This window comes from Equus przewalskii, chromosome 8 (genome assembly GCF_037783145.1).
Source record: "Equus przewalskii isolate Varuska chromosome 8, EquPr2, whole genome shotgun sequence".
Lineage (NCBI taxonomy): Eukaryota > Metazoa > Chordata > Mammalia > Perissodactyla > Equidae > Equus > Equus przewalskii.
In genome coordinates this window covers 84,744,819-84,772,489 of record NC_091838.1, presented here as the reverse complement: position 1 = coordinate 84,772,489, position 27,671 = coordinate 84,744,819, and the positions used below count along the sequence as shown (strand labels likewise).

Below are 27,671 nucleotides of genomic sequence, written 5' to 3'. Positions count from 1 at the left end.
TTCCCTCCCCCACCTCTTGTCCCTGCTGCATCAAGGGCCTGGGGACCAGTGCTCACTGCTTATGGGCCCTGATGCCACAGACTGGCCCCTGATAGCTGGGAGCCAGCCTGGCCTCTCCATCTGTGATCTTGTGTCTGGGAGGAAACCTTTCAGATACCATGTCCCACATCACTGCTGTGAGAGCTGGTGCCGAAGGAGACCCTGAGGATCACGACTGGCCTAGAGGTCCCCTGAGATCCTACACACACAGGAGCAGGCTTCCAAGCTGATGAGGAAGGGCATCTCCAAAACCCACGTATCTATCTAACTTTTAAAATTAAATAATATCTCAATAAAAGAATTGTGCTTTGAATTTTTGTACTTAATAGAAGGAATATAAATATTATTGAGATAAAAATACATAGTTGAGTGTAAATTTTACTATTATAAGTAAAAAAGGAAAAATAAAATAATGCCAACATAGATAAAGAATGAGATATTCATGCCGTTTATTCCTATGCAATAAGGCCTGATGAAATAGCAACAACTGGAACAAAACATTTGGAGATGCTCAAATTGACAACAGTGAAATGAAAAGTTTGGCTAAATTTTTAACAATATTTTTTGGGATGTTTTTCTGCCCCAGTGGGTATTTATCAGGAAAATACTGTTCTTTCCTGCAGTACTTCAACACTTTTTGTTGTTGGTGGTGAATCTGAATTGAAATGTTGCTTTGTAAGTTTGCCATGAAAACTGCCTTGTTTTAGTTACATATGAAACTGAGCAGAGTCACAGCAGAAAAATAAGCAAGTGATAGCTTGTTCGAACTTGTCTGAAGTTAGCAAATCCTTGGTATCGGGGCACATCTGATAGGGCATAGATTCCTTGATCTGCCTTTTGGCAGAAATGGTTTTCACTAACATAACACTTGTAATATAGTCTACAAAGAGCAAGTGTTCAGGTATTTCTCACTTAACATTGATAACCCATCCTGAAAATCAGACATTCTGTGTGAAAATGGTAACCGAGTGTATTTTTGATACTAAATGGGAAAAATTGATCATTCACTATGTGTCAACCAACCAGTTTCCCAAAACATAACCAAAACACTGGCAAAACACCTTTATATGAGAAGTAGCCTATCATATTAAGATGTAAATCATGGTGTCCTGATTTCCAGACAACTGATATGAAATATTCATTGTTGCTTTTCCTGTGGAAACATCAAGAGGCCTCTCTGTGTGGGCAGCGTCTAAACAACTCGTGGCTGTTTAATAGTCAGTGTACTTTTCAGATGTGTAGTTGTGATTATGATTTCTCCCAACTGAATTTGGAATGTACCTTGAAGTTTTTTTCCCTGCACGTTGTTTTGAGGAAAATATTGATTTGTTTTTTGAGATAAATACAAAATTTACCCCTATAACCATTGACTGAAATACATATTGGAAGAATAATATGATTTATGAACTTTTGAACTGTCAAAAACCATAAGATATTCCACCAAGAAATGTTAACCAGGAAGATGTCCATGGGGTATGCTTGTATTTGTAATATGATTAATGTTAACGGATGGTGAGGTTAAGAAGTTATTTCTTTTGTATTTTGAAATAATTTATATGGTGGAAATGAAATTTAAATTAATTAAAAATTTGTGGAGTCCAACTCCAATTTTTTATGCTGAAGGTAATTTTTAAAGAAAGCATACTGGCTTTCAGGTAAGAGTGGCAGATTGGACACATGCTTGCAATTTCACTCTCTCTCAATCACTTCCTAAATGACAGTAAAATGTTGTTTTAAAAAGTCAAACTCACAAGGATGGGTAATGTAAGAGGGGAGACAATAGCAATAAAGTTTTGAAAGCTGGGAAGCAGATGAATAAGTCACAATTTACTTAGCAGATCTGAGACAGCCAGATTCTGTGCTGGCAGTGAGGAAAGCTGAGAACTAGTCCTGTTTGCACTACAGAATCCTCAAAAGGCTCAAAATTTAGAGGCACTAGGGACTTGAAAGAAGTAGAAGAGAAAACCACAAAGATGAGCAGAAAATAAGAGGCTAACAGGATCAGGAAGATTCGAAAGAGACCAAATAGAATCTCTAGAAACAAGTAATAGTTGAAATTTTAAAAATTAACCAACAGCTGAATATCGGATTAAACTAAATTTAGTTTTCTAGTTGTCCTCAGCAAGAGTTTTGGTTGCTGAATGCTCTTCCATCATTGGATGGAAGGTGTCAGACATCTGAAAGCTGGAATGCATGTGACCACCAGGGTCTCCTCACCTCATGATGCCCCTGAAGGAGTGCTTCTTGAGGCAAAGAAAACCATGTGACCAGTGGTACCAAGGTTGCAGGTCAGTGGGCCGCCAAGGGGCCCAGTGATGGATCACAGCTTGCGGCCTCTCTGTGGATTCCACCAGCTGCCCAGTCACTTGCTGTCTCCTCCTGGCCTTTGCTGTGGGAATCACAGCCCCTGTCTTGAGCCCTCTCTGCCCCAGCAGCAGCGGCTGGGCCATGCGATCTGTGCTGACGCAGTGTGGGTCCTGGAACAGGAGCCACGCCCTCGCTTGCTCTGTCCTGTGTCATGAAAACATCCTGTCCCAAGAGGGCCCACTCCGAGCTGCGATGTGGGTAGACCGTGGAGCAGAGCTGTGCTGGTTCGAGACGTCATGTGGAATGAGCAGGAGGAAACCACTCCTTGAGATTTGGGTTGTTGATTACTGTGGCACAGCCTTTTTGGTTGAGATGTGCCCACTGACTGGTCTTCACAATCTGTAGAACTGTGCCTTTTTGTGCGTATGCCAAAGAGGGAGCTGGTGCCTTGGTGCCCAGGGGTGGCAGCAGGGACTGTAGGAGGAGCAGTGCAGTCTACATTCGTGATATGGCTTTTATGACTAACACCATTTAAATGCTTCAAATTTTGAATTATCCTGCTAGCAACCACTCCAGGTAGTTGAACCCTGGCAGCTGTCACCTCAAGCAAAATGAACCCTTCTTTTATAACCAGCCAAACTGGCCTGTCCCATGTGTGCATGACCTTGGCAGTCTTGACTTGGTCTGGGGGGCCCTGCAAAGCTTCCTGGGGTCACAGCCTTGCTAGGGGGTTCTCCTGTTGCCCACATGGTGCTGTCGTCTGGTTGCTGCAGCTCAGGATGCAGTGTGAATTCAGAGCCGGGCAGACACTATGCGTCCCAAGGAGGCTTGTGGGCAGCAGAGCTCCAGTCAGTACCCTAGGACCGGCAGGCTTTCCTGGGGCAGGAGATTAGGGCCTTGTGCTTGGATGGGAAAGGGTGTGGGTGCAAATAGCTGACCTTCACTGGACATAGGGTTTTACTTGGCTTCATCAGTCCCACAGCAACCCTTCGAGGTGGGTGCCTCCCTGTTTCACAGATGGAGACGCTGAGGCAGGAGGGACATTGCCTGGCCCCACAGCCAGTGTGCACAGGACTGTGCTGGGAGCAGACCAGCCACCCTGAGCCTGTGCTCACCCTGCATGTGGGGTGCTGGGGAAGATTGCTTGGGGACTAGAATCAGACGAACTGGAATCTGGAGAAGGTTAGGCTTCAAATGGCAGCCGTTCTATGGTCCCAGGGAGCTGTGACACAGGTGGACTCTGAGGGCTCAGTGCACTGTGGAAACTTAAGGTGGGTGGGCAAAGAGACTGGACACCAGAGGTGGCTGAAAGTTGTTGTACTGACAATTTCATACCTGCTTTTGGTCATCGAAGGAGAAAGAAGGTTATAAAAATGGTCCTAAGGCTTCACGTTAGCATTCCAGACAGGGAGGAGGCATATGGGGCAGCCCTGTGCTCGCTTGGATGCTGGCAAGGGTTCTTCCACAGCTGTTTGAAGAGTAGTTGGATGCCTAGATCCTCTTCCTCACTTCCTGAGGTTGACAACTGCCCCTGCCCTGTCCCAGGAAAAGTATGAGGTCTTTCCTCTGGAGAGAGGTGACAGAGGTCATGGGAATGGGGACTCTGGCACCAGTGAGGATGGGGGTATGTGCCCAGGCTTTGGTGGCCAGGTCTTTCCTTTTGCACCAGCTTCTTTGGGGGGATCCAGCCAGCAGGAAGAGCTAGAGAGGCTTACACCAGGGACTCCGTCCATTGGCCCAGCACTTGGTATTGACTGGGCACAGTTTCAGAGCCAAGCTTCTAACAAGAAGGACACAGACTAGCTTGCAGGAAGTGGAGACTGCTCAGGGAGAAGGGCATTGTCCTGTCTCAGAGGGGAGAAGACTTCCATCCATGAGACAAGGCAAGATGTTGTGTGAATGAACAGAGAGCAGAGTAAGGATGTGAGAGCAGGATGAAAGAGTTGCTGGATGAGCAGGTGAAATGGATGTAATCATCCAAAAGAAGAGCAGGAAAACAGAGACAAAAAGAGGAACCAGACAGAACAGTAGAGGCTGGTCTAGGAGCTCAGCATCATAGTAACAGGAGGAACGAGGGAATAGAGGGCGGCCATCCAAGAATGACCCAGCAAGTGTGGGGGGTGCATCAGCCACCACATGGGAACAGGGGAGCCTCAGAAGCACTTCCAGAACTCTGACAAAGTGAACTCCGGCCCAGCCAAATAACCTGTCTACTGCCAAGGTAGGAAAAGTACTTTTAGATATGTATGTTTTGAAAAATTTACCTCCCACCTCCCCTTTTTTGGGCGAAAAAGCTCTTGTAGTGGGTGGGGTGCTCCCAGGACAGCAGCACCCTGAGGGGAGAAGATGAGAGCGCCCAGCCCTGCCCGGCGTCCATCTGGGCACCTCTCTTTGCGGAGACATCCTAGTCGCCCCCTCACTGGCTTGTCCGGTGTCCTGCTCACATTCTGTGTCAGTAACCTCCATATGTATCCTCACTTTAGCGCTTTGTGATTATGTTGCACCCACGTACGCCCGTCTGTGGGCGCTCCCAGAGTGCACCCTGAGTGGAGTGTGTGACCTCGGGGTTGCTTTGGCTCTCCCTGCCAGCAGTCCTGGCCACATGTGTCCTGGCAGCCAGGCAAGGCCATTGCCTGCCTGAGCAGGTCAGGCCCAATGAGGACAGGCATCTGGGCTCGGGGAGGTATTGGAAGACAGTTTTTGAGAGCCCAGTTGCTTTCTAGGTCTGCATTCAAAGTAGACGGGCTGCTCATGTGAGAACTTTCAGAGTGTTGGTGGGAAGAGAGGTCCCTGGAAAGTGGTGGAAGCCTCCAGAGCAGTGCCTGTCCCTGCACACATCCCCATGCTGAGGCTGGGACTGCCGTCATCTTTAGTGGGTTCCTGCCTGTCAGAGCTCTGGCTCACACCTCAGTAAGGAGAGTTTTAGAGTTTTTAGCCAAAATCAGGTCCATACCCCACCATGGTGCCCTCTGCTCACCTGTGTCATGTTGCCTTCCTGTCCCAGCTCTGCTTTCTCAGTGCACACCTTCTGTTAGCTTTCACAGCTTAAAAACAAGCAAAACAGCTCTTGACCTCTTCCCCGAGGCTGCCACCCTGTGGTCCTGGACCTGGCCTACCTGTACCTGCTGTCCTCCTCGCTCTCTTGAGCCTGTCCCCTGCTGCCTATCTCCAGGCCACTGTCTCCTCAACCCTCTCCATCCTCCCCTCAGTCATCTCTGCTAGTTCATCCCACCCTGGCTCACTGATGGACCCCTCAGTGAGCCCATCCACCCGTGCCTGTAAACTCACTCATCAGGAAGTAGAATTCCTGTTAGGTGCTGACTTCTCAACTTGTTTCCAAACCTCAGACCTCTTCCAGAACCACAGGGGCGTACGGCCGACTAGCTGCTGGATACTCAGAGTCCTTGTGCCTCACCTGGTGGAAACGCCTGCTGGTGGCAGCCTCCCCTTCCCCTCGAGAAGTCCTGTCCAGCCCCAGCCTTGGAGGCAACTTACCATTCGGTCTCCATCGTTCCCACACCTGACTGCTGCCTCTGGTTCAGCCTGTGCCTGCCACCTGGGTTGTTGCCTGTGTGCCTCACGGGGCCGACCTGTTAGGGGCTGTGCATGGGATGCAGTGAAAGGAGAGGCTCCCTTACACAGGACACCACAGACAGGATGCTGCGACCTGCACAGCAGATGACATGCATTCTCTGAATGAATGGCAGACTTGAACCAGTTACTAAGATCCTGTGGAGGAGCGAACCGACACCTCTCCAGAGGAACTGCCTGACTACAGGGGACCAGGGAGATGCAGGTGAAATCTCGAGCACATGCATCGCATCAGGAGCAGCAGCCCAGTAGTTTAATCATAGGGAATATTGGCAGGGGTAGGGAAATGGGGCCCTTACGCACATGATGAGGAAGCTGAGGTTAGAACAACACGCGCAAGAGAGTTTGGCCCCTGCAGTCACGTGGAAGGCCGGTCTGTGTGCGTGGGCCGGCAGGGTCTGCTGCAGTCTCTAGGTGCTGAGTCTGTCATCTGCTTATCCCTTCAGTTCCCGAGAAGGGTCTGAAATCTCCCATGATGGCTGTGTCCGTGTCTCCCTTCGGCGCCTGCTCCGCCGTCTGAGGCTGTGGCTTCCTGTTTTGTCTTCCATCTGGTGACCCTTCGTTGTGGTGGAGTGTCCGCCTCTGGGCATGCTGCTTCCTGCCGAGTGGGTGTCGAAATCACTGTGCCAGCTCTGCGTTGTTGCTGCTTGTCTTCCTGCCACTTGCTGCCAGCCCTTCACACGTCTTCTGCATTCGGGATTGGGTTTGTTTCACCCCATGAACACTTACAACTGCAACGCGAGGGGCAGCCCTAGCTGCTCTCCACCTCGAGGCCTGTGTGATGTAAACGGGGCGAGAGCCTGGGTGCCCAGCACTGAGCACATGGCTGCTGTGCCTCTCCCAGGGTCCAGAGCCCCAGGCCCAGGTCACGCTCAGAACGCAGCAGGCACAGCTCTTTCAGGGAGCGTGAACCCTTCCTTACTTTCCTCTTTCTTGTGGCCTGGGGTCAGCCTGCTGCAAACCAGGGCCCTTGGAGAAGGGGCAGAATCGGAGACTCCTTCTGCTGCGCCCCACCCCTCTTCTCCCAACTCCTCCCTCCTGATGGCAGCAGGTGTAGGGGTTAAATAGCTCCAGGAGGGCTCTATTGATTATCAGCTACGGCCCAGCTTTAGCAGCAATAAGGGATCCATTGTCTGTTCATTTGGCTCCTTCACGAGGGTCGTGGCTTCAGGGATGGCTGGATCCAGGTGCCAGAGAGTCTTTCTCCTTTCCTTCATGTTTTATTTCTGCCTCTTTGTGTTTTTCAAGAAGCCTCTCCCCACTGGGGACAAAGTGGCCCAACAGCTGCAGGCCCCAAGCCCCAAGCTGGTGCTTCCAGCAGGCAGGGCACGTCTTCTCCTACAGTCCTAGGGGACATCTTGGCTGCCTTGGCACTGTGCCCATCCTGTGGGGCAGGGTGAAGGCGGGGCCCCTAGTCAAACATATGGAGGGCCCCAGGAAGTGGGTCTCATGGAAGATGGGGAGGTGAGAGAAGCTTAGACAGGTGGGGCTGCAGCCCCTGTGGCCCTTGCCAGGCCCAGTGGGAGCAGCAGGAGCTTCGGAACTTCAGTTCAGACATTGGTCTTTTTGAAATAGTACCTAGGACTTCTGCCTCCTAAGCCGTGTTGTCTGTCCTGTAAGGTGAAGACAGACACAGCTGCTGCCTCTGAACACAGAAGAGGGAAATGGGACGGTGTTTGCACAGCTCAGTAGGCATTATACCATATACAGCAGGTGCTCAGCAGACGCCACAGCCAGGGCAGGGGTGGTGCCCATTTAGACCCTTAAGCTAGAAGCAGTTTTCTGGAGCCAGTATGTCTTCATGGGTGCTTTGAAAGAGATTACAACGCAGTTGGTGTCGGGGGTGGGGGGATGTGGCACATCACTCTCTAGTCTGAGCCTGGTGATTTGTGGGTCCATCCTTCCTGGCCTTCCCCCTGAGTACGTAATTACTTATGGGGTGACTGCTGTTGTATATACAGAAGGCTCTCTCTGTCATCAGTTACCCTCCCGTCAAACCCGCAGGCTGGCTGTGCTCTACACATTGGGTGCAGACCCCACCCTGACGGTCGACATAACTGAGTTGAAGTTATTTGTGAAGCTCGGTGGTGTGGTAAGCAGACCAAGTTGTGGCACTGGAGTGACTGCATGGTTGTAGGTTTCCTTAGAGGTGAGAAGGAGCTCTGCATGGCTTGTGGCATCTGGCTCCCTCTGGGCCAGCAGCTGCGGCCCTGCCTGGTGTAGCACATGGTTGTCCTGTCAGCTTTCTGATCCCCTCATACCAGAAGCACCGTGATATTTCTTCGCTCGAGGCTGCTGGCTTTGGGAGCATGTCACATGTACTCCTTTTCTCCACGTGGCATGCTGTTTTCATGACCGCAGATGGCTGATACGAAGCCCAGGTCCTTTACTGGGAGGCATCGTGTTGGTTCTCTCTACTTGTCTGCCTGGCACTTGCACTGTGGGCAGGGACCATTGCTGAGCAGCTTGTCCTTTGACATTTGTTGAGAACTGGCTTTATGCCCTGGTGTGCAGTCAGTTTTCAGGAACGTTCCCTGGATGGTAGAAGAGAATCCATGTCATGTGCCCCCGAGATGAAGCCTGGTTGGCTGTGCCGTCTCTTTTCCCTCACAGATGTGAGGTCCCCTTCCGCATGGTAGGCCACCCGGTCTCCTGTACTGTCGATTTGCTTTCTGTGCATGGAGGCTGTGCCTACCAACCACTGTGTCCCCTGGGCCGGTTGGAAGGCCTGTTTCCAGCAGCGCCTCTGCATGGCATCCGTGGAGCTCTAGCAGCTTTCCCTGGGGTCGGTAGATTTAGTCTGCTGTGGACTTTTGGAATTCTGCATCCTTGTGTTTTAAGTGTGCCTGTTATAAAGCAGATATCAGTATCTTTAAAACTCTGGTCCTATCCAACCGCTGGTCCCTTCACGTTTATTAAGATTATTATGTTTGAACTTATTTCTTACTTTGCGCTCTATTTGTCTTGTCATTTTGGGACAGGTTGCTTTTTTTCCTACTTTCCTAACTTCTTTTGGATTATTTTTTCTAGTTTCTTTTTTCTCCTCTACTAGATTGGAATTCATTCATCAGCTTCCATAGTGGCTGCCCTGGGTATTTTAACACATGGAATTAGTTTACCAAAATCTAAACTTAATTGATATTTTTACTCTCCTCCGAATTACTGGTTACTTCCACCCCACCCGTAGGCCTGACCTTCCCTGCTCCCGGCAGGCAGCACCTGCTTCCTCGGGGCAGAGGACTGGGTTTCCTCAGTGGCCTTGGCCTCGGGTGTCTTCGAGCGGGTTTATCACCAGGGCCCGTCCAAGGCTGTCTGTTCCCTCCCCTGCTTCTTCAGAGCTGTACCAGCGCTCAAGATGGGCTGCTGGCCAGGCCCTCGGATGCCAGATGGCACAGGGGTTCCTTCATTTCTCCTCTTCCTGGTTGTACTTAGTTTTGCCCTCTGAAGTTCTGAACTGTCTTCCCAACTCATCAGTGGATTTAGAAAATTTTTAAAATAGTTTAAAGCTCTCATAATATTGTTTGTTCTCTCTGAGAGGGTTGGTCAAAGCTATGTAGTTTGTTATTCTGACAGAAATGGAAGTGTTTACTCCAAAAATATTTATTTCCAGTAGGCGCTGCGGGCTGGTCTCCTGTGTCAGGGTGGGGGCGCGGCTCCTTCTCCTAGGGCACTGCCACCTTGCACAGTCACTCCTAGTTCTCCCGTTGGTCTGACGGAGCTTGGCCCTTCTAGGAAGTCGCTGTCCCTTCTGTTACTGGGACTTGGCAGAAAGGAGCCTTTGACAGTCAGAGTTGATGAAGCGTTTCTCGTGTTTATCAGCAGTTTTCCAGAACCTCCAATGAACAACTGGAAGGACTCCCCCAGAGGCAGCAAAGCCCCCTCAGGCCCACTTGTGACAGAAAGGGCATGGCCCCCGAGGCCCCACTGGGCCTTGTGCAGACCCCAGAGGGTCCGTTACCTTGGTGGCTGCTGTGCCATCTGTAGGTGTGCTGGGCTCAAATCTTCTGTGTTTTCTGGTTGCATCCTTTTCTTAATGTTTTTCTTTCCTGCTTTCCACGGGATAAGTAAAAAGCTTCTGTTTCATTTTATTTTCCTCTGGTGCTCGATTAACATTTCGTTGTACACACACTGTGGATCCTCCTAATGACGCCTGTGGTCACTCTGTTCTCCTCACAGGCCTGAGAACTGACCCGTCTTGGTTTTGACTAAAAATCCTATTTTATCCCTTTGAAAACCCTGAACATGTGCCTTAGCCCGTGGTCAGTGTCTCCTGCCTGCTTCCCTGCTCCCTGGCCCTCCCTCCTTGCTCAGGAACATTCTTCAGCATTTGTGCTCACAGGGTCTGTGGGTGGGAAGTCATGCTATTGCTTCTGTGTTGGAAAATGACTCTATTTTTCTCCGATTTCTGAAAAATAATTTAGCCGACCTTAGAACTCCACGTTGGTTGTCCTCTAAGTTCTGTGGGTTTCCTTTTCCCACCACGTGGATGCAGACCTGTGGCCTCTCAAGAAGCGCTCCCCTCCCCTAGTGTATTGTCCCTGCTGGACTCGGCTCAGCTGCGTGGGTTTATCTTCGTGGGAGTTGGCAGACTGCATTCGAGAGCTGTCTGCTGGCCTTTCAGCCTTGGGGGGTGAGGAACCACTCGGGGCGGTGTCAGGTTTATGTTCTAGAGCACAAACTTCCTGAAAGTGAGTCAGACCACAGGACAGGAGGGCTTGCGCCAGGCTGGCCCTGAGGTCCCGTTTGGAGGTGCTGACAAAGTGACTGTGTGAGCGGAGCAGGGGTGGGGCTGGCCTCCTGGGAGATGCCTCCTGGTCTGGACGAGAACTAGTGGACAGAGGGTACTGTTTAGTGTCCCAGTTGCTCACCCCAACCTGAGGGCACTGCTGGCGGCTGTGGGCTGTGGGCAGTCTCAGTCACCGTCTCCGGGTCACAGGTGTGGAAGTCACTCGTGGAGTGGTCGGGGGAGCCAGGTGCAGGTGTCCCAGGGTGTAGTGTCCCCACCAGGCAATGAGGAGCTACACACGGGGAGGGCCATCCTGGACCCCATCAGGCCTGATGCTGTCAGTCAGGTGAGCGCTGAGGGCTGCCTCCTGTGGCTGGGCTCCTCCGTGCAGGCACTGCACTCACACGCACTCTCACATATGCACACACGTGCTCACACACATGGTCAGCACCACCCAGGCTGCACACAGCCAGAGCTGCCAGCCTGGGCTGGTAGGACAGGGCAGTCCCCTCAGCACTGGGCCCTGCTCTCACCAGGAGGACCGACCCTTGGAGACGGGGCTGGGGTGCCCGAGCTTGGGTGTGAGGAGCAGGCGCGGTGGGGCCCTTGTCTGTGTGAGGAATGTTGCCAGCACCAGGAGCAGATTGCAGCTTCTTGGGGCTTGTTCTCCAAACAGACCCCCTCAGGAGCTGGCACAGAGCGTCTTCTGTTCCAGAACTCGCGTAGGAAGTTGGAATCAAGAACCTTCTCGCCCACTCATGACTGGAACTTTCCCTCAGAGCCAGGGGGAATGGGGGGACAGCGAGAGGCCTGGAGGGTGGTTTGGGCCCCCCCCATAGCATGTCATGTGGGCACCAGCATCTTGTACTGCTCCGGGTGTGTCCCTCACCTGCCAGCCATCCTGGCCATCCCACTCAAGTCTCCGAGTGTCGGCACAGGCCAGGTCTGTGCCAGCAAGTGACCCTGGGTCACCATCTCATCTGTGGGATGAGGACTGAGCAGGACCTACCTCATGAGGTGGAGGGAGGGACCCGAGCAAGCCCCACATAGTAAGGGTCCGAGAGGTGGATGAGCTCACAGCTGCTGAGAGCACAGTGGGCACTGGAAGAGAGCAGCCGTTGTCCTTGAGTGAATCTTTCATGTGTTCACTGCCCTCACTGTGCCAGGTGCTCTTCAAGAGGCAGGGGCTGGGAGGCCCTGAACAGCCAGCAGAGCCGTCTCCTCATCCCCTGAGCAAGGGGCAGTGAAGGGAGGGGAGCCAGCCCTCGGTCTGCGGACAGCGGGTCGTCGTGCGCCGAGGCTCAGAGTCTGCACAGCTGCCACGCTGTGCTGTCCGAGGGGCTTGTGCTGGGGTATGTCTGCCCGTGGCCTTGCCGAGGCGCATCCGATTGACTTTCCAGGTAGTGAACCTCCTTCAAGTGGGGGGTCTACGTGCAGCGTTTTGTGGGAAGTGGGTCAGGATGGAACAGGGAATTTACGTGTAGGATGGCTGCATGACCCTAGGGCCAGGAGCATGCTTTCCCAGCCTCCCTTTAAATTACTCATGGCAACAGGCAAAAATCCCCATCAGTAAGCTGTGAGGCAAATTCTTTTAAAGGCCCATAGGAGGTCACTGAGCAGAAGAGAGGGGCAGGCAAGGGGCAGACTCCCACTGTCTCCAGGTGACCCCAGGAGAGGCAGGGCAACAGTGCCCTGGGGAACAGCTGAGAAATACAGGTTTCCAGACTTTTTGAGAAACGTTTCAGTAGCCACTAATAGAAATGAAAGCATTCTATTCTTTTGAAAATACGATTTTAAAAATAAGTACAGGCAACAAAAGCAGAGCATAAAACTATCGAAAGGAGACAAATTAAAAGCAGACTGAGAGAAACAGCCTGTGCACTGGAGAAATGTTTCAAATCCCACTGTTAAAAAGCGAAAGGCTCTCTTGAGACCCCGAGACCAGATGTCGCTGTGCAGTGGGCGGGACGGGCGTGCGGTGGGGCTGCCTGTGCTGCGCTGTCCTCCACTTCTGGTTGGCCTGTTTATTTCAGAAGTTTTATTTTCCTCATGGACCCTCCATTCTCTCCTGGGTGGGGGGCAGGGGTGCCTGTCCCCTCAACGCCCCCGGGTTTGGCCCTGATGGCAGGCGTGTGTCCTGGCTGCGCCCTCGCTGGTGCTGGCCCGAGAGGAGGGACAGGTGAGAAGAACCCTCCACACTCGACCTGAGCGTTTCCCTCCTTCCTCCGCCCCTCACACTCTTATGTCGTGTTTTCCTTCAAAAGGAAACTTCTGTTAAGAATTCAGCCCGTTATTTCATTTAGTGTTTGAAGGTTGACTGAGCAAAGGTCTAGGCACTGGGGTTGCAGTAGTGAGCAGAAAGTATTGTTCTAATTTAGTGTATTTTTAAGCAATCGCAATGAGATTTAAGTAATAAGAAAAATACCCTCTGCCAGAGAGCTGCCAGCTCTCTCCTTCCTTCATGGAGACGCAGGCCTCCCTGTGCCCTGGTGCCGAGGTCACTTGCTGACCCCAGGCCCTCCCTTGCTGAAGCCACATGTCACCCCGTGGGGCAGTTGGGGGTGTCTCCCACCACCTGGAGACTGGGGTGCTCACCTGGAGGGGCCCAGGGCTGGCCGGCGCTCTCCGACCCTGTGGGTGCTGGGAAGGGAGACAGGAATGTTTGTGTTCGTGTCACAGCAGCTGTGCAGGGCCGAGAGCTGCCGTCTCCTCTGTCACAAAGCCCTCTGACGGCTGTCCTCATTTCTCCTGGAGCCCAGTGGGGCTGTGCCATGTTTGTGGAGGGTTTTAGGAACAAGCCAGGACCCTGGTGTTGGGCTGTTCCTGGTCACAGGCCAGCCTCTCTGTTCCAACTACTGGCATGTGAACATGTGATAGATATTTTGTTTTCTCTAAATGGTCCTGCAGGGGCCCCTGGTGTGGTTTTGTTAGTGAGGGAAGCCCAGGAAGGTGAGGATTGCTGGGGCACAGCCTTGCTTGTGGTAGACATGTGAGCAGAGCAGGGGCTGTGAAGCCCAGGGTGTCTGTGTGTCCTGATTGCCTGTCATGTGACCTCTTGCGGCCAGGGGTGTCCCCAGAGCAGCGGCTTTCCCAGTGCTTGAACGGCAGCACCACCGTCAGAGATTCATTTTATGTTGCAACAAAGTGGTTCCAAGCAACGGTGGCTCCCTTTCTATATGGGATGTGGTCTGACATCTTTTCCGAGAAAGATTTGAAGAGCTGGTCCTGACCTGTTGATTCCATGACTTGCTGATGGGTTGATTGCAGTTTTGGCGGTAACAACATGGCCTGTCCTTTGGAGGAGGGGAGTTGATGAGAACAGCTGCTGCAGGAGGTGCAAATGCGGAAATGCCAGCCCGTCCTGTTCCCTGAGCAGGGAGAATGGGGCATTGTACCTCCAACTTAGAGCCAGGCCTTCAGAACATGAAACTGAGAGGCGTTCATTGTTCAGAACTTGGATAACTTATTAAAAACAGCATTGAGAATGGAACTTAGGCCTTCTGGAAATGATGGCTGAGTAAAGACTTGTTTATTCTACTTCCCTCCCTGAAACTCACTGAAATGAACAAAAAGAATGAAAAATAGAGGACAAGATTTAGTCCGCAAAGAATCTAAGGGATGGCCATAGCGAGGAGGGTGTCAGCGAGCCGGGGAGGAAGAGTGCAAGCCAGAGCCTTCAGCAGGGCTGAGTACACATTTGACAAAGAGGATCTTTAGGGACACTGTTGACGGCAGTTACTTGAAAGAATGGGGTCTGTGGTTTGGGTGGGCCTTGGGAGAAACTGAATGTGGGCGGGCATCTGGTGAGAGAGATGAGCTGAAGGAGGAAGACTTGGGCGCTCAGCCTGCATTTCCTGCAGCATCCAGGTCTTAAGGGTGGAACAGGGAAGAAGCGAAGGGAAACCACAATTCACTGTGGAGCTGCCGACCTCTGGCAGTTCCTCAGGTCTTGTCTCCTGCTGGCTGCTCTCCTGGGATTTGACTTCTAGCAACAACTTGGATTGTTGCTTGCAGGCAGTCGCCTTGAAGGAGATGTGGCATGAGGGCCTTCTGTGTGCCAATGGAGTTTGCCTTACCACCTGCCTGCCTCCCAGCATCAGCTGTGACTAAGGCCCCAGTGGTTGCTCAGATGCTTTCAGGAGACTCTCTTGTTGGAACTAGAGGGAAGAAACTTCTGGCAGTGTTCGGGAGTGTTGCTGTGTGGTGCACGGAGAGAGCCTGCCAGCAAGTGCAGCCACCCAAGCAGAGGGTCTCAACCCAGACAACCTGTTAGGTGAGGGTGCAGGTCTCTCGCAGTTTGAGTCAGGTTTCTGTCACTTGCAACCAAAAAAATGTCCTAGTAGCAGAAACTCATTTCCAGAGCAGAGCCTGTAAGAAAATTTGGCAATAGAGCATTCTGAAACAACATACTGGCTTTCAGCTGCCCCAGCTCAGTCCCTTTCCTTATTAAAGATGAGCAGTGGGGCCGGCCCCATGGCTCAGTGGTTAAGTTCCCGTGCTCTGCTTCGGGAGCCCAGGGTTTTGCTGGTTCGGATCCTGGGCACAGACATGGCACCACTCATCAAGCCATGCTGAGGTGGCATCCCACATGCCACAACTAGAAGGACCCACAACTAAAAATACACAACTGTGTACCGGGGGGCGGTGGGGGGGGGGCTTTTGGGAGAAAAAGAAAAAATAAAATCTTAAAAGAAAAGAGCAGTAATTAGAAGCCAACATGGGACCCTAAGTAGACAGTAAAAGAAGGAGAAGAAAAAAGGAAATGAGCACAATTAAACGGCTGGTCAAGAAAACATTTAGAAGAAGAATTAACAAGGAAATAGAGGGAAATTTTAGATAGAACCTTCTCTGTATACTAAAAAATAGCAAATTAAAGATACATAAATTAAGAGAAAAGAGTTCAAAGAAAAGATAAGATAGCAGAAGGACAGAAAGTGAGCTGGCAGAGCTGAGGAAGAAAATTAAAGACAAAAAACCATTATGAACATGAGAGCCCCATGAGCAACAGCAGATACCAGGATGGATGCTGCTGAAGAATCAGTCACCCAGAGGACGGGCTGCTTGGGAGCAACATGCTGTGTAGAGAAAAACAAAAAGGTGGTCAGAGAGAAGATGCCAGAGCATCAGGGCTGCAGGGAGACTGGATGGAGGTGGTGGGGGGTGTTGGAGTCCAGAGAAGAAGCAGTGTGCAGGGTGTGAGGGGACAAGTAAAGCCAGACCTCCCTGGGGTAAAGGAGGGGCGACTTTGTACATTGAGACAGTGCATCCTGTTTCTGGAAAAATTGGATACAAAATGGCCAGTGCCAGGATAGGACCTGGGAGATTAGGTGAATATTTGTACAAGCCCAGCTGCCTCATGCTCTGCTCCGGAAGCAGTAGAGCTAAGGCAGCAAGGTGAGGGAGAGAAAAGTGCCCTCCAGGAAGTCATGCTGAGCCAGGCTGGTCTTCCTGTGTGGCGCGCCCTGCCTCAGGATGGGGCACCCCCCTGGCTGAGGGGTGTCTGCCAGGCATTCCACTCTGCAGCTTTAGAAGGAAGGTCACAGTGGAGAGTCATGCTCTCCCTCTTTGGGGACAGAGTATTTACATAGATTGTTCCTTTTTTTTGCTTTTTTTTTTTAAACTTTTTATTAAGATTATGATAGTTTACAACCTTGTGAAATTTCAGTAGTACATTATTGTTAGTCATGTTGTAGGTGCACCGCTTCACCCTTTGTGCCATCCCCCCATCCACCCTTTCCCCTGGTAACCACCAATCAATCCTCTTTGTCTCTGTGTTTAACTTCCACCTATGAGTGGAGTCATACAGAGTTCATCTTTCTCTGTCTGGCTTACTTCACTTAACATAATACCTTCAGGGTCCATCCATGTTGTTGTGAATGGGACGATTTTGTCTTTTTATGGCTGAGAAGTATTCCATTGTATATATATAACATGTCTTCTTTATCCAATCATCAGTTGATGGACATTTAGGTTGGTTCCACGTCTTGGCTATTGTAAATAATGCTGCAGTGAACATAGGGGTGCATGGGACTTTTGGAATTGCTGATTTCAAGTTCTTTGGATAGATACCCAGTAGTGGGATGGCTGGGTCATAAGGTATTTCTGTTTTTAATTTTTTGAGAAATCTCCATACTGTTTTCCATAGTGGCTGCACCAGTTTGCATTCCCACCAACAGTGTATGAGGGTTCCTTTTTCTCCACAACCTCTCCAACATTTGTCACTTTTTGTTTTGGTTATTTTTGCCATTCCAACAGGTGTAAGGTGATATCTTAGTGTAGTTTTGATTTGCATTTCCATGATGATTAGTGATGGTGAGCATCTTTTCATGTGTCTATTGGCCATCCGTATATCTTCTTTGGAGAAATGTCTGTTCATGTCTCCTGCCCATTTTTTGAGCGGGTTGTTTGATTTTTTGTTGTTGAGCTGTGTGAGTTCTTCATATATAATGGAGATTAACCCTTTGTCGGATAGATAACTTGTAAATATTTTTTCCCAATTAGTGGGTTGTTTTTTTGTTTCAATCCTGTTTTCCCTTGGCTTGAAGAAGCTCTTTAGTCTGATGAAGTCCCATTTGTTTATTCTTTCTATTGTTTCCCTTGTCTGAGGAGTTATGGTGTCCAAAAAGATTCTTTTGAAACTGATGTCAAAGAGTGTACTGCCTATATTCTCTTCTAGAAGACTTATTGTTTCAGGCCTAATCTTTAGGTCTTTGATCCATTTTGAGTTTATTTTGGTGAATGATGAAAAAGAATGGTCAATTTTCATTCTTTTACATGTGGCTGTCCAGTTTTCCCAGCACCATTTGTTGAAGTGACTTTCTTTTCTCCATTGTAGGCCCTCAGCTCCTTTGTCAAAGATTAGCTGTCCATAGATATGTGGTTTTATTTCTGGGCTTTCAATTCTATTCCACTGATCTGTGCAGCTGTTTTTGTACCAGTACCATGCTCTTTTGATTACTGTAGCTTTGTAGTATGCTTTGAAGTCAGGGATTGTGATGCCTCTGGCTTTGTTCTTTTTTCTCAGGATTGCTTTAGCAATTCGGGGTCTTTTGTTGCCCCATATGAATTTTAGGAGTCTTTGTTCAATTTCTGTAAACAATGTCATTGGGATTCTGATTGGGATAGCGTTGAATCTGTAGATTGCTTTAGGTAGTATGGCCATTTTAACTATTTGTTTGTTCTTCCAATCCGTGTGCATGGAATCTCTTTCCATCTCTTTATGTCGTTATCGATTTCTTTCAGGAAAGTCTTGTACTTTTCGTTGTATAGATCTTTTACTTCCTTGGTTAAATTTATCCCAAGGTATTTTATTCTTTTTGTTGTGATTGTGAATGGGATTGAGTTCTTGAGTTCTTTTTCTGTTAGTTTATTGTTAGCATATAGAAATGCTACTGATTTATGTATGTTGATTTTATACCCTGCAACTTTGCTGTAGCTGTTTATTATTTCTGATAGTTTTCCTATGGATTCTTTGGGGTTTTCTATATATAAGATCATGTCGTCTGCAAACAGTGAGAGTTTTACTTCTTCATTGCCTGTTTGGATTCCGTTTATTTCTTTTTCCTGCCGAATTGCTCTGGCCAAAACCTACAATACTATGTTGAATAAGAGTGGTGAAAGTGGGCACCCTTGTCTTGTTCCTGTTCTCAGAGGGATGGCTTTCAGTTTTTGTCCATTGAGTATGATGTTGGCTGTGGGTTTGTCATATATGGCCTTTATTACATAGATTGTTCTTTTGCAGAGAAATTTATCTATCTTTACTTACTTATTTACTCATTTATTTATATCAGTATGGATTTGTGGATATTTATTTTATACTTTGGGTTATAATCCAATATGACTTTCTTTTTTCCTCAAATTGCTCCAGCTTTGGTCCTTGGGAGCTCTTTCAGTTGGCTCCATTGTCCCTCTGACAGACCCCATCATTGTGGGGTTTTGTTTTTGTTTTAGCTCTAACTTACTTTCTGGCTCTACAAGATCCTCCAGGCTTATCGTGTCTGTTTCCTGCCTCAGTCATTTCAGCCATTTCTGCAAGGATTCCTGGTTCCTGTCACTGTAGAATGGTGTTAGGGCCAAGATCTGGGCACTGGGTGTGCTAATTGCTATAGGCTGTTGTTGTTTCTAGACCAGTTAGCTCACAGAGCCAGGAAACATATTTGTGTATATTGACCTATGTATATAGCCACACACATAAATATTTCTAGATGCGGCCATCTCTATCTATATTACACTAAGCATGAGTTTCTACTGATGTTTCCAACTCTAGTCCATCACCACATGAGCCATTCTAGACTCCTCCCCGTGCTTGTCTGTAACCTTCTACTCTAATAGCGAGAAACCTGGCTTCCACCATCTGCCATCCTTTTGATTAATTCTTCGGTTCCAGGTTATACATACAGCAGTGTCAGAATTGTAAACCACACTCCTGGAACAGCTTGATCAGCTGGAGCACATGCTCACATGCAGTTCCTGGTGCCTTCGTCTTATAGCCTCCACTAATTTCCAGAGTGACTTAGGGCAGCACCTTTCCTCCTACCCCATCCCCTGGGAAGTTGTTTCATACATTTGTAATGCAGTTAGATTGTTTTGTAATATGCTGCATTCCATCCTGAGAATCTTGACCTCCTAAATTATTTTCTTTGAAATTTGTATACATTAATGTTCACTTTTTTTGCTGTAAACTGCCATGAGTTTTGAGAAATGCGTAGTGTCAGGTATCCACAATGGCGGTATCATACAGAGTAGTTTTACCGCCCTAAAAAATCCCCTTGCTCACCCATTCACCCTTCCTCCCTCCCCTGAATCACTGGCAGCCACAATCTTTTTACCATCAGTATAGTTTTGCCTTTTCCAGATTATCGTCTACTTGGAATCATTCAGTATGTAGTCTAGGACAAACATTTTAAGTCCTTAGTTATATAGTATGCCAAAATAAATTCCAGGCAGATTAAGGAATGTGTTTATTCAGTAAATTTTTGATTGGTCACTCTGTGTCAAGGATGTAGTGGTTAACAAAACAAACATCATCTCCGCCTTCAGGGAGTTTACCCTCTAGTGGGGGAGACAAGTCTCACAGTTACAATGATTCATTTGTTTAACTGTACAATACTAGATAAAAGTACTTGGATTTCTACCTATGCACAAGATGGGTAACAAGGATCAGATTTACCCTCGCACCTGGACATAATAAAAAGCTGGATAATATTTATGGAACCTTGGTTTTCTGAACTTTGGGTATGAGGCAACAAAGTACAGTGATTCCTATGAGACGAGACTCTAACAAGATGAACCCAAAGATTTCCCCAGCTGACTGCATTAGAGGGGTTTCCAGGTTGTGGTGTGAGGTGGCAGGGCCTGGCAGACTCCCTGAGTTCAGGAGAGGGAGCTTAGAGCTTTCAGAGAAGAGTCCTAGAGAGCAGAGAGCTGCAAACAGACAGAGCTCAGAGGTGTGCAGAACGTCTTCCTAAGTTTTCAGCAGAGTGCTAATCAGCAGGTGAGTATGAGGAAGCTAACAGGCCAGCGAAAGAATCACCTGGAAGGACTAGAGGGAGCAGCACTCAGAGCTCTCACAACACTGAAGAGTGCCTTGTCATCAGGCAGACTGAGAGTCTGTATGACTCAGGGCATTTGATAGACTACTCAGTGGAGGCTAATTGGCCCTAGCATAGATGCCGATCTGGTGCTCCTACCCAGTCTTAGAAGCAAGAACCAAAAGTTTCACACTGTTTCCCAGGAATTGTATCCCAAAACAAAGCTCAAGGGTGTTTATAAGAATATAGACATGTACAGCTTCCAAAAGAATAACATTTACAATGTGTGACATCAAGTCAAGAATTACCAGGCATAGAAAGAAACAGGAAAATACAACCCATAATGCAGTGAAAAATCCATCAAAGCTGATGTGAAACTCAGATGTTAGATTTAGCAAAAGTCAGTAAAGCAGTTATTACAACTATTTTCCCTATGTTCAAAAAGGTAAGGGAAATATTGGGCACATTAAGCAGAGACATGGTGAAGTATAAAGACAGTGAACTAAAAAAAAAAAATCCAGATTAAACTTCCAGAGTTGAAACTAAAATATCTGAATACAAATCACATGGAAGGGGATTAGTGTCAGATTAGACATTGCAGAAGAAAAGATTAGTGAACTTGAAGACAAAGCAGTAAGAACTATCCAAACTAAAACAAGGAGAGAAAAAGTATTTTTATTTCTTTCTTTCTTTATTCATTTATTTATCTGCTGAGGAAGATTTGCCCTGAACTAATGTCTGTGCCAATCTCCCTCTATTTTGTATGTGGATTACCACCACAGTATGGCCGCCAATGGGTGGTATATGTCTGTGCCCAGGAACTGAACCTGGGCCACCAAAGCAGAGTATGCCAAACTTAACCACTAGGCTGTGGAGTTGGCCCCTAGAAAAAGTACTTTTAAATAAACAAAAGTTAACAAGAGCATGACTGAGCTGTGGCAACTGGCAAAGGGCTGTGTTTTTGTGTAACTGGAGTTCCCAAAGTGAAAGGGATGGACAGAAAAACTGTTTAAAGAAATAATTGCTGAAAAGCTTCCAAATTTGATGAAAACTATAAACCTAGATCAAACAATCTTAGCAAACACTACACACAAGAAGCACGAATAAAATTACACAAGACACAACCTAATTAAATTGCCCAAAACCACTGATGAAGAGAAAAGTCTTAAAAGCAGCCAGAAAAAAAGACATATTACGTGCAGAGGAATAAAGATACAGACACAGCACGTTTCTCTGGAAATAATGCAAATGAGGAGACAATAGAGCAGCATGTGAAAATGCTGAATGAAAACTGCCAACCTAGAATTCTATATCTGAGTAAATGTCTTTTTGAATGAAGTGTTGAAACATAGAAAAGCCGAAAGAATTTAACACCAGCAGACCTTCACTGCAAGAAATGTTGCAGGAAGTCCTTCAGGCTGCGGGAAAAGGAAACGAGGTGGAGATCGGGATTTACACAAAAGGATGAAGCCTGGAAATGGTAACGACATGGCTAAACATATAAGATACTTCTTAATACTTAAAACTCTTTAAAAGATAATTATTTAAATAAAATAATAGCAGTGTAGCAGAGTGGGGGTTATAACATATTGAATAAAATATATGACAAATATGGCACAGGAGAGGAGAGATGGCAAACTGATAGACTTGACATGGTATAATGTCACATGAAGGCAGACTGTGGTGAATTAAACATGGACGCTATAAATCCAAATCCCCTACTGAAATAGCAAAACAATGAATTACGTGCAACTGATAAGTCAACAGTGGAGATAAAACTGAATCACATAAAATGCTTAATCCAAGAGAAGGCGGAAAAAGGGAACAAAGAACAGATGGGCCAAATCAAAAACAAGTAGCAGGATGATTGATTTCAACCCAGCCATGTCAACAATCATAAATCTAGGTGGTTTGAACACCCTGATTAGAAGGTAGAAATTGTTAGATTGCATAAAAATGCGGAAATATACCAAATACCCAAATATATGCTGGCAACAAATATAAAGATGCAAATAATTAAAAGGAAAACAAGAGACATACAATCCTCACACTAATGGAAAGAAAGCCTGGTTGCTATAAATAACAAACTTACTGATTTCAAAACAAGGAAAACTGCCAGGTAAAAATATTTCATAATGATAAAGAAGTGAATCATCAAGAAGACACTATAAATTTTATGCACCTAAAAGCAGAACTGTGAAACACATGAAGCAAAAACTGTTAGAACTGCGAAGAGAAATAGACACATCCACAATGATAGTTGGGGCTCTCAATGCCACTTTCTCAGTAATCAATGGAACAAACGCCCAGAAATTCGTATTGGCTGTGTCAACCAACTTGACCTGATTGACTTTTATAGAACACTCCACCCAACGGCATATTTTTTCCAGTGCATATGAAATATTTACCAAGATAGACCATTTTTTCCGTGCCATAGGTTTTCTGACAAAAATGGAGTTAAATTAGAAACCAATAAAAAATATCTGGAAAATCATCAGCTATTGGGAAAATAAATAACATAATTCTGTATGATCCATGAATCAAAGGAGAAATCAAAAGGGAAATTAGAAAGCTTTTGAACTGGATGAAAATGGAAATACAGCATATCAAATTGTGGGATGTCAGGAGAGCTGTACTCTAAGGGGAATTTTACAATACTGAATACCTAAATTGGATTAATATTTTAAAAGGTTGCACATCACTGAACTCAACTTTTACTTTAAACTAGAAAGAGGAGCAAATTAAATCCAAAAGAATGCAAAGAAAGGAAATAATACAGATCAAAGTAGAAACTAATCAAACAAAGCAGGAAAACAATAGAGAAAATTAAACCAAAAGCTGTCTTTTTTACAAGATCAGTAAAATTGACAAACTTCTGGCCAGACTGATTAGTAAAAAGGGTGAAAAGTTATCGATAACGGGAACAAAAGAAGTGGCATTGCTACAGACTCCATTGGTCCTAAAAGGATAATAAAAGAATAGTATAACAACTTTATGCCAGTAAGTTTAACTTATATGAAATGGACAAATTTCTTGAAAGACAAAAACCACTAAAACTCACTCAAGAGGAAATTTAAAGCCCGGTTAGCTCTATTTCTATTAAACAAATCCAATTTGTAATTAAGAACCTTCCCACAAAGAAAACTAGATGCCCAGATGACTTTACTTGTGTATTCTACCAAACATTTGAGGAAGAAATAATAGGAATTCTACACAAACTCTCAAGAAAATTGAGAGGAGGGAATACTTCTCAACTCGTTTTATTATGCCCACATTGCCCTGCTACCAAAGACATTACAAGAAGAAAAAAGTACAGACCAATCTCCCACATGAACATAGTTGCAAAAATTCTTAGCAACATTTTAGCAAATCAAATCCAATAATATATAAAAAGGCTAATATGTGATGACCAGTTGGGATTTGTCAAGGAATGCAGAGTTGGTTTAACATTAGCAACTTAATCAGTAGACTTCAACTATTATGAAACTACAAAAGAAAAATCATGTGTTTATTTCAATAGAAACAGTAAAAGCATTTTAGAAAATCCAGCATCCATTCCTAATGTTTTTAAAAAACTCTGCCAGCTAGGAATTCTAGGCAACTTCCTCGGCTTGACAGCCTGCAACTGACATGGTACTTAATAGTGAAACATTGTATACTTTCCCCCAAGATTAGGTAAGTCCGCACTTACTCATTCTGTTCATCATCATCCTGGAGTTCTAGCCAGTGCAATAAGGCAAGAAAAAGAAGTAAAATGATCCAGACTGGAAAGGAAGAAGCACAGTTGTTGGTGTTCACTGTTGACATGATCATCTATGTAGAAATCCTAGTCCAAAAAAAAAAAAAACGCAATTAGAACTAATAAGTTTGTTTAGCAGGGTTACACATACAAGACCAATATGCAAAAACAAATTACAGGCACACCTTGGAGATGTTCTGGGTTCAGTTCCAGATCACCACAATAAAGCAAATATTGCAGTAAAGCAAGTCACATGAATTTCTTGGCTTCCTAGGTGCATATAAAACATGTTTACACTACACTGTAACGTAGTCTATTCCGTGTGCAATATCATTATGTCTAAAAAACAGTGTACTACCTTAATTTAAAAATACTGCTAAAAAATGCTAACCATCATCTGAGCCTTCAGTGAATTGTAATCTTTATGCCGGTGGAGGGTCCTGTAAAAAAAATCTGTGAAGTGCAATGAAGTGCAGCACAGTAAAACAAAGTATGCCTGTGTATGTTTCTGTGCTAGCAACAAACAATTGGAAATTGTTTTATATTTTGCTAGCATCAAACATATGAAATACTTATGGATAAATCTGACTAAATATGTGTGAGATCTGTACACTCAAACCTACAGAACACCGCTGAAAGAAAGTAGACCTAAATAAATGGAGAGATATGCCATGTTCATAGATTAGAAGATTTGATATTGTTACGATGTTAGTTTTCTTCATATTGATGTATAGCTTCAACACAACTACAATCAAAATCCCAGCAAGCTTCCCAACTTTGCAGAAATTGAGAAGCTGATTCTGAAATTCATATGGAAATGTGAAGGACCTAGAGTAATGAAAACAACTTCAAAAATGAAGAGCAAAGTTGGAGGACTAACAGTACCTGATTTCAGACCCAGGGTGTTTGGGGTCACCAAGACCTAGTGTCTGTCTCAGATTGAAGAACGCTTTCTGGAGGAGGTGATGCATGAGGCAACTCTGAGACAAGGAGGGCCAGTCAGATGCATTGAAGTAGACGTCTTTGCCGACTGCTGTGTCCTGCTCTAGACCGGCCGTGAAGAATGGGACGAGACCGAAAGGAGATACACAGGTGGAGGTGGTTGATTTGAGTTGCTTTCGGGTTATGGTAGATACTTTTTAGTTTCTCAAAATTTCACTAACACTGCTGTGTTTTTATTTTTATTTTTTAAATGTTGGAGCCATACCAGAAGGTTACCTATTTTCTCTCAGACAGACAAGAAATTAGAAACACTTGACTTTCATTTTTAAAAATGGCCGGCCTGGTGGTGTAGGTTAACTTCGCGTGCTCTGCTTCAGCACCCCAGGGTTTGCAAGTTTGGATCCTGGACATGACCTCCACACCATTCACCAAGCCATCTGTGGCAGCATACCATATACAAAAAATAGAGGAAGATTGGCACAGATGTTAGCTCAGTGACAGTCTTCCTCAGGCAAAAACAGGAAGATCGGCGCCAGATGTTAGCACGGGGCCAGTCTTCCTCACCAAAAAAAAATAAATAAAAATTAAAAATTGGCGTTCCTATTAGTCTCCAGCATTTATGTAAATATTTGTGTGGACATTTGACTGGCAGAAAGGAGAAGGCTGGGAGCCTGTCCTCCAGGTCAGCCTTCTCCAGCTCGTGAACTGAGCGAGTCAGATTGGACCTGCAGCACCAGAGTCCTCTGGGCCTTAGAGAAAGTGTCTGCTTGGCCTGCCGTCTCCTCCCCTTGGGCCCCTGGCTGGCTATGCCCCCACCTGCTGCTTTGAACCTGTTTTATTTCCCCTCCAATAGCACAGTTAAGATCTGTGGACGGCCTCTTCTAGGGAGGGCCCCGACCTGATGCCAACTCGGATGGGGACAGGGCACAAGGAGGTGAGTGCCCCCAGTGATGCCCCAGCTCCTTATTTCTGCAGACTTTACTGAAGCGAGGCATGTATACAGAAAAGTGTGAAAGCACAGGCGTGAAGCTCTGTGAGCTTTTACAGACCCACACTTGTATAAAGGGCACTTGGCCGGAAACAGAGCGGCATGGCCCTCAGGCCCCTCCTGTGACTACTCAACCTGAGGCGGCTGCTCCTGATTTCTAACAGGAGAGGCTGACTTTGCCTGATGTGCACTTTGTGTAAGGGAATCAAACCCTGTGTGTCCAGTGATGTCTGGCTTCTGTCTCTCGCCTTCTGTTTGGGAGCTTCACCTAGGTCGTTGAGGGTGGACCCCTGTGTGCACTTTGAGTGTCCGTTCAGCTGTGACGAACATTGGCAGTTTCTCATTTTGGCCATCGTGACCAGGACTTCTGGGAACACTGTGTGCAGGTCTTGGAGAGCGTATGTGTGAGCCTCTGCTGGCCTCCATCGCTAGAGGTGGAAGCTCTGGGTGGCTGGGCTGGGGGTGTATGTGCAGTTCTAGGAAATGCTGCAACCGTGGTCTGGAGTGGGTTAGCCAGTTTCTTGCAGCCGTAGATGAGCCTCCACATCCTTGCCAGCATGTGATAGATTTTCCTCTCTATTTTCACCATTTTGATGGGTGTACCAGTATCCCATTATGCTTTTAATTAGCATTTCTCTGACAATTAGTGAAGTTGAGTACATTTCCATGTGTTTATTAGTCATTTAGATATTCCTTTTTGTAAAGTGAGTATTCAAGTCTTTTGTCCATTTTTCTATTGGATTATCTGCCTTTTTATTATTTATTTCTAGGAATTTTTATATGTTCTGAAACATGGCAGATTAGATACGTATACACTCATGTGTTATATGTGATGTACCGTGCATCTTCTGTATAGCAAATATTTCCCACTCTGACTTGCCTTTTTGCTCATAATGGTGTCTTGATAAACAGAAGTTCTTAATTTTACTATAGACCAATTTATGCATTTTTCGTTTGTGGTTAGTGGTGTTTTGTGCCTGATTAAGTTATCTGTACCTAGTGTAAAGCCACAAAGATTTTCTTAGACGTTTTTTCTAGAAGGCTTATTGTTTTACTTTTGACATTTAGATCTACATTAGATCTACAATTAGATCTATGTATAACTGAGTTTTGTGTATTGGATGAGGTAGGGGTCAAGGTTCTTTTTTCCCCCATGTATATATCCAGCCAACACGACACTGTTTTTGAAAAGTCCACTCTTTGTCATAAACCAGGAAACCCTACGTGTGCATCAGTTTTTCTTGAGTGTTGCCATGGGGTGGCCCTTGCTGAGCACTTCCTGCACATAGCCACAGTGGCACGAGGTTGTGGTGCTGTCCCTATCTGGCAGCTGAGGACACTATGTCTCGGGGCGGCAGGCCGCTTGCAGGGAGCTGGGCAGGGCTGGCCCAGCTGGGGTTCAGGGGCAGGGTGCAGGGAGTGGGAAACCACGCTTAGGCCTGGGTATTCCTCATTCTCGCCAGAGCACTGGGCTGTTATTGCTTCCTGAAACCCAAAGGTGTAATAAGACGTTTTCTGAATTTACGTGCTTAGAGACTCTGCTCTCTCACAGGGTGGCGCCTTCCCGACTGACACTGGAGGGGCATCCCAATGACCCGCTGACGTCTGTCCACTCGGTCCTCAGGAAAGGGCTGCAATGTCCCAGGCTCAAGACTACGAATGTGAGAGCCGTCATGCTGGCACGCAGGAGCCGCGGGTCTCAGGGTCAAGCACAAGGTAAGGAGGGGCTGTCTGTGCACGCTAAGTTCCAGAGGAGTGGCTGAGTGGGATGGAGCACTCTCTTCCTTTAGGAGAAGGACTCTTGGCTTG

The 27,671-nt window shown here is 46.7% G+C and overlaps 1 protein-coding gene across 8 annotated transcripts in view; it reads left to right on the top strand.

Moving 5' to 3' along the window:
* ARHGAP39 (Rho GTPase activating protein 39) overlaps nucleotides 1-27,671 on the top strand; it is a 125,011-nt gene that overhangs the window by 27,274 nt on the left and 70,066 nt on the right. For all 8 annotated transcript variants that reach the window (XM_070631309.1, XM_070631305.1, XM_070631310.1 and 5 more), the window contains exon 2: nucleotides 27,415-27,578. In XM_070631309.1, the coding sequence (XP_070487410.1) occupies nucleotides 27,499-27,578 (80 nt within the window). In that variant the 5' untranslated portion in view covers nucleotides 27,415-27,498. The remainder of the gene's footprint in view (nucleotides 1-27,414; nucleotides 27,579-27,671) is intronic.